General features: G+C 33.2%; 2 protein-coding genes across 3 annotated transcripts in view; one reads left to right on the top strand and one right to left on the bottom strand.

Annotated features, from left to right (window-relative positions):
* trappc2 (trafficking protein particle complex subunit 2) overlaps positions 1–1,602 on the top strand; it is a 2,482-nt gene extending 880 nt beyond the window's left edge. For both annotated transcript variants that reach the window (XM_016510524.1, XM_016510523.1), the window contains exons 4-5: positions 816–901; positions 989–1,602. In XM_016510524.1, coding sequence (XP_016366010.1) covers positions 816–901; positions 989–1,087 — 185 coding nt within the window. In that variant the 3' untranslated portion in view covers positions 1,088–1,602. The remainder of the gene's footprint in view (positions 1–815; positions 902–988) is intronic.
* Positions 1,603–6,249: 4,647 nt separating this feature from the next.
* LOC107706711 (tripartite motif-containing protein 35-like) lies at positions 6,250–6,752 on the bottom strand. Its single transcript, XM_016510520.1, has 3 exons — positions 6,642–6,752; positions 6,538–6,560; positions 6,250–6,457 (listed from the first exon to the last, which is right to left on the bottom strand). Exons 1-3 carry the CDS (start codon positions 6,747–6,749, stop codon positions 6,250–6,252), a joined length of 339 nt encoding a protein of 112 aa, XP_016366006.1. The 5' UTR covers positions 6,750–6,752.
* Positions 6,753–7,395: the final 643 nt, after the last annotated feature.

The following is a 7,395-nucleotide window of genomic DNA, read 5'->3' as shown; positions in this document are numbered from 1 at the left end:
TAATATATATATATATATATATATATATAATGTATATGTATTAGATTTTATTAATTTAATTTTTTATTTTAGTTTTAGTTATTTCAGTACATTGATTTCAACTAGATTCAGTTAAATATCTTTTTTTATATAAATGGTAAATTGTTATATTTTATTTCAAGTAACAGTTTTAGTTAACTATAATAACTCTGATTTTCTATATAGACATTTTTTTTAAAAACTGTATAAAGCTTTGAAAATCTGAAAAAGTCTACTCTGCATTGTTTTTATAAAAACCTAAAATCATATTTTCAATTAATTTTATATTTATTTGCAATTTTGTATAACAAAGTATCCCAGGTAGTGCCATCATAACCATCCGATTTTTATTCCAAGGCTGATAGATGTTTAGCACAGATCAAAAAAAAATGATCTAAATAAGTTTCAAGTTGAAGAATCACCCATATTTAACAGACCTATTGCATGTATTAAATGTGTTAAGTATGTAAAAAAAACACTAGCTTCTCTAATCTTTTTGTATTGTTTTTTTTATTTTTTATTATACAGTAAACAAAAGCAAAAAAAAGGGCCTCTAACACTAGCTTGCTCTATTCTTTTTCAATTCAGTTTTCTTATTATTTATTATATAATAATAAACAAAACCCTTGCTATGTGTACTGCATTAAGCTAACTGAGACTTGTTATAGTGCTTGCATATCATTGCTCTTTTGTTGATTCTGATTGCTTCTATTGTCCTCATTTGTAAGTCACTTTGGATAAAAGCATCTGCTAAATGTCTAACTGTAAATGTATTATTCTTTAACTCTCTTGCATACATATGAGATTTATTATGCTCCATGATGTTCGGCAAGAGGACGGAATCAAGAACTTCTTTAATGATGTTTATGATCTGTACATCAAGGTAAAATCCGTATTATTCTGTAGTGATATTTCAGTGCCATATAAATGCATAGCATTTGTTTTAAAACATTTTTGTGTTTTTACCCAGTTTGCAATGAATCCCTTCTACGAAGCCAACGCACCGATTCGCTCCACAGCTTTCGACAGGAAAGTGCAGTTTCTTGGGAAGAAGCATCTGCTCAGTTGATTCATTTGACTGAATGTTTTTTGCGTTTTTGTTGTCATGCATAAATATACAGGTGTGCTGTTAATGTTTCAGTTGTTTATACTCATCATTGCCAGCTTATATTCACACTCTTACCTACTACTGTACAACAAATGAAGTGTGATTAGATTATTTTTAAAGCATAAAACAGGAATGCAAAAATAAATGTACACACTAAACCTTTCAAATGCAACAACTATTACCTGTGGTCAGCCGCATGATGCTTTTGTACAATACTGTACTAATAACCTTAAATCAAATAAACAATTTCATCCACTACTGTTCAATACTTCTTTAATTTCAATATAACAATGTACAATATTGAGATTTTAGTGCTTCTTTTCAAAGTACGTGCTTAGACACTTCACCTCATCCATATTTTTTTCATATCATCCATACTCTCTACATAATTATGCTAATATATATTAGAAATCAGCCACAGTGTATGAACGCCTGTCCTGCATAAGTTAATCATAGTTATAGGAAAAGAAAATCACGTAAATCACGAAAATCTGCATTTTCGTCTTGTTTTCCAGTAAAAATATATGAACATCCTTAAAACAAGAAGCATTTACTTAAGACTCAAACAGCATGTGACAGACTTGTGCATTTTAAAATAAGATTTTTTACTCAAAATGAAAAAAAAAATGTATTTGCCTATGAGGTAAGACGAATAAATTCAATATATGTAAGGTGAAAAAAGAGCTGTTATCTTACACCGCTGTGCTTCTCAAGTAAACGTTTAGATATTTTTAATGGAAAACAAGACAGGTTTTTGCAGTGCATTTATTGCATTTGCTCTTCACTATTTGACTGCCATGCAAGACAAAATGATATCCGTCTATCTATGCAATAACCTGCTCAAATCCCAATATATATATATATACACACGCAATAAATTATGACTATATATACATTATTATGTTACATGTAGTATTATATATTACTTAAGGAAAGCATAGTATATAAAGTAATACAACAAAATGGTGTCATGTATTAATAATATGTATAATAATTTATTTATTAATAATAATATAATTATTATTTATTTTGAACACGTGGTAACGATAGTTTGAATCGGGTATTAGTGACTAATAATCAGTAAGATATCACTATATCGCTTAAAATAACACATTTAATTTGAGATGAAATATGAGCCGGACATTCATTTATTTACAAAACTGCAGGAGAAGCGGTTAACAAACCAAACGAGGAGGACTTTTATTTACAATGAAGAAAACCCACCGAACCCATACATGACTGAGTTGCTGAACTTGACAAAACTAAACAACACAAACTGAATCAGTCAGAAGGAAATAAACAGCTCTGTGTGTGTAACGCTGCTAACTGGAGCGTTATAACCGCAGATGTAACGCATATCTGAGCTGAAAGAGACTCGGGCTCACCTGCAGCTGCTTCAGGAACCGGAAACCTGGATTCGATCAAAAGAAACAAAAGCAATAAAGCGAAGTTTCAGGGCTCTTCCTCTGATCTCTGATGGTGCCGCACTCGTGCAATCCTATTGGCTGGCGCGTGTCATGTGACCCCACTGGCGATCACGTGATGTGTTGCTACATAAACAGAAGAGCTGAATCACACATCCGTGCTGGTACTGAGATACACAGATATTCGTGATTCGTAGGCCAATATATATATATATGTTTTTTTTTTCTCTCAAGTGAAAAGTTAAAGTTAGACGCTTTGAGATAAGACGAATCCCTCGGAATTGAAACAGAAGGCTGCAGTAATTATTAGTTATTTATGGAGTTATTTAATAATTCCATAAATTAAAAGCACATTTCAAACTTGCTCATTATTCATCATAGCCTATATGCCTTTTATTTCTATTATTAAATCTCTTAAATAAAAAATATAGGCCTGTATATAATTCATAGCAGGCCTATAATTTAGATTATCAACTAAATTGTTAAAGTGCATTTCCATAGAATATTTATTTATTTTAGTATTTGACATTAATGAAACCTTTTTTAGATAAATAAATAATCTTCCTGAGAAACATTTGAATGCTGAGCAAATCCTTTTTGGTGGGATTGTTTCTTATTATTTCGACTGTCATGTTGTAATAAAGCCCTTCAGATGCATAATTTCAGTAAAAGTCAGTAAAGTCACTCTGAAGTCGTTACTTTACTAGTTACTTGAAAAAAGTAATCTGATTACGTAACTTGCGTTACTTGTAATATATTACCCCCAACACTGTATATATATTAGATATTAAAATGTTTAATAATTCTTTCAAATTAATTAAACACTGTTAAATAGATTGCAGCAATTAATACTTTGTCACAAATTATTTTGTTTCGTTCAGAATCGTGAGAGAATCGTGATCTCTATTTGAGACAAAAAGTCATGATTCTCAATTAATCCAGAATCGTGCAGCTCTACTCTCAGTGTTGTTACAGTAAATATGTGCTCAGTAGCGGCTCCTGACCATACATTTAGGTGGCGCAGATTCTGGGTCGTAATATATGAAAAACATTTTGTAAGTTTATATTCTAATCTCTGAACACATGTGGACAAAATGTTGTCCTTGCGTTATCTTGTGGGTGGCACGCTAATGTTGTTTGACAGGTTCGGACAACAGCATAAAATGCTGTATTATAATTGCCTTAATTAGGGCTGGACGATATGGCCAAAATTTATATCACAATATATTTCTTAATTTCGGTCGATACGATATAATTCCGATATCGATATGAACACTATTAAGCCTCGTAAAAACTGCCAAGAATGCCCACAACAGATGTCTGTGCATACAAACTTATGAAAAATGAATTTATAGAACCATATAATATTTTAGAAGAAAAAAAAAACAGCACAAATAAATTAATGTTCAACTTTTATTTGTATTTAGCCTTCATACAAACAATAAATGTGAAATCACTGTCAAATAATAGTCTCAGACTCACCTAATTAACATTAATATCTTTAACTTCAAACTATAGGCTAACACACACTACCAGTCAAAAATTTTTGAACAGGAAGATTTTTAATGTTTTAAAATAATTCTCTTTTGCTCACCAAGCCTGCATTTATTTGATTCAAAATACAGCAAAAACAGTAACATTTTGAAATATTTTTACTATAAATTTTTTTTTTTTTTTAATTGAACAATTTTAAAATGTAATTTATTCCATTGATTTCAAAGCTATATTTTAGCATCATTACTCCAGTCACATGATCCTTTAGAAATCATTCTAATATTCTGATTTGCTGCTCAAAAAACATTTATTATTATGTTGAAAACGTAAGTTTTGATTAATAAAATAAACATTTCAGAGGAATAGCATTTATCTGAAATAGAAACCTTTTGTTACTTTGTTTTGTAACATTTGTAACATTATAAATGTCTTTATCATCACTTTTGATCAATTTAAAGCATCCTTGCTAAATAAAAGTATTAATTTCTGTAATTTATTTCCAAAAAAATAAAAAAATAAAAAACAATTATACTGACTCCAAGCTTTGCATAGTAAAAATATTTAAAATTGTTACTGTTTTTGCTGTACTTTGGATGAAATAAATGCAGGCTTGGTGAGCAGAAGAGAATAAAGCTTATTGAAAATGCAAACTGATTGTCTGCCAGCAGGAGGCGCTTATAGAGCGGTAGAACTAGCGGTTTCCCTGGTAACGGCTGTAATCAAATCAGCAACGCTCATGAACGCTTCTTTATCAGATAAAATTTAAAAAACGCCATCAAAACTGTTCTGAAGACAGTCCTTTCCCTTCAGAGATACATTAATATAAAACACCGGCGACGTGTTTTGATTTTGATTAAAAATCTTACTGTTCAAAAACTTTTGACTGGTAGTGTAGGCTGATCATTCTTATAGATTGAAACAAATGTGCTTTAGCCAGTATAAAGAGTACGAAAAGTGCTGCAGAAAACAAAAACAAATAAATAAAAGAGCAATAACAAAAACATGTTGCTGGAGTCGGGCTTATTGAAAATGCAAACTGATTGTCTGCCAGCAGGAGGCGCTTATAGAGCGGTAGAACTAGCGGTTTCCCTGGTAACGGCTGTAATCAAATCAGCAACGCTCATGAACGCTTCTTTATCAGATAAAATTTAAAAAACGCCATCAAAACTGTTCTGAAGACAGTCCTTTCCCTTCAGAGATACATTAATATAAAACACCGGCGACGTGTTTTGATTTTGAAACGTGCAGTGCTCATGTTTATTCAACGAAGTCAAATGCCACAAATTAATCAATGTATGGAAAACACTGGTAATGGATATCGAAATATCGGAAATGTGTTTAAAAATCATATCACCGTTATTGAAAAAAAAAATATATCGCGATACATATTGATATTGAATTATTGTCCAGCCCTAGCCTTAATATAGCATTTATCCAAATGTTGATTTAGAATCTTACAAGTTGTGGAGCAATTCGGGTGAGGAAAGATGATCACATGTCTATTCTCAGAATAATAATAAAACAAACACAATAGAACCATATAAAGGCTATTCATGTGAGCACATTTAAACTAAATGATTAATACTTTGTTAATTTGATCCACTACTCCACATAGAAAAAAAACAGACATGCCAACTAGTTACTGACCTGATGCAGACACAAAGCTGAAGCGGACTGATATCGTCTTGGTGGAGCGAGGTTCACGTAAGGTAACGTTAAAATAAGCGGGGCAGTCTCAAATCTGCCCCAATGGTTCACGATTAGAGCGCGCTGCAGTTCCCCTTTTCACCACAGATTTACGTTGCAAAATTGTGGGGCGCTGTTGAGCTCGGGAGGTCTCAGGCACCGTCTGCCCCGCTTAGTATCATGTATACATGCCTGCTAAAGCCATGCGCGGGATTTTAATATATACTGCTTACTTTACGACTTAAAATAGTATCGAAAATCTGAAAAATATTTGTTGCAGAATGCTGAACACATTTACAATTTATTATTGTTTCAGTTTATATAGAGGTCTGTGTTGTGGATTAATATTTTGATGGGGCTCTGCGACGAGCCGCGCCTGTATGTGCTTGAGAAATTTTAGATTTGATAATAAATCAAACTGAACTGAGATCTGCTGTATCACTGTAACTGTAAATATCATGTGGAGCAAAGTTGTTCTTCTCTTGTTTACGGCTCATTTTGGTGTAGTAGCTCATCTGGTTATTCACACATAATGCTGAAATCTGTAAATATTCCCTCATGCTCATTTCCAGTGTATGTGTAACAGCACAGATCTTCTCCAGACTCACTGTTTTGGACAATGTCCTGCATCTTCTTCCAGACTCTGAAGGGCAGGTTGCCCAAGTAACGCGGCACATGAATCAAAGCTCCAGAAGGCGTCTGTGGATCCGGCTGTGAGATCTGGACTCTGGAAGAACATTCAGGATCAGAACTGCAGTGGCTTTGGATCAGAAGCAGAGAGACCAGAGACACCAGCAGATCACTCACCTTTCCATCGAGACTGGAAACTTCTGCAGAACAAACACACCATTGATCATCAAGAACTCAATCAATCATCAATCAATCAATCAATGGATGATCTGAAATCAGACCTTCAGAAAGCAGACGTCACTGGCTTTCATCATCTCCTCCGTGTCTTTGATTGTGTGTGAAAGAGCTGAGATGTGTCTGTTCATCTCCTCCAGCTTCTCCTTCATCATCTGCTTCTTCTGCTCCTCTTCCTCTCTCAGTGCAGTGATTGCAGCTTCTTCTTCATCTCTGAGAAACTGAGGAAGCTTCTCAAACTGCTGTTTAATCTGACGCTCTGTGTGCTCAGCTTGAGACTGAAATCAAATCACATTCACTTCAATCATCTCAATCAACACGCATCAACACATCACATCATTCAGATCCAAGAGAGACTCTTGATTTGACTCTTGATTTTGTTTCCTGACCTTGATGTGTTGAACTGTTTTCTCAAACTCTCCTTTCATATTTTCTCTCTTTTTATGTTTCTCCTGTAAGGACTTCAGTGCTGTATTGAGCTCCTCCTAGAATTGGACAAAATAAAAATATATAAAACACCAGATTACAGTGAAGAGAAAAGAATACAGTGATCATACAGTGCAGTGAAAAAATATTCCAGAAATTATGACAAAAAACATGATTGAAATACATCAATCTGGAAGGGTTATAAAACCATTACAAAGGCTCTTGGACTCCAAAGAACCAAAGTGAGAGCCATTCTCTTAAAAAATAAATAAAAAAATAAAACCTTGACACAGTAGCAAACCTTCACAGAAGTGGCTCAGTATGGGGGCAAATATGTTTTAGCAGAGTTTATGTCATATGAAGTTGAGTAAAATG

The sequence above is a fragment of the Sinocyclocheilus rhinocerous genome, unplaced genomic scaffold (assembly GCF_001515625.1).
Source record: "Sinocyclocheilus rhinocerous isolate Xijiao unplaced genomic scaffold, SAMN03320098_v1.1 scaffold2731, whole genome shotgun sequence".
Classification (NCBI taxonomy): Eukaryota; Metazoa; Chordata; class Actinopteri; order Cypriniformes; family Cyprinidae; genus Sinocyclocheilus; species Sinocyclocheilus rhinocerous.
Note: the sequence above shows the minus strand (reverse complement) of the source record. Positions and strands in the feature narration are given on the sequence as shown.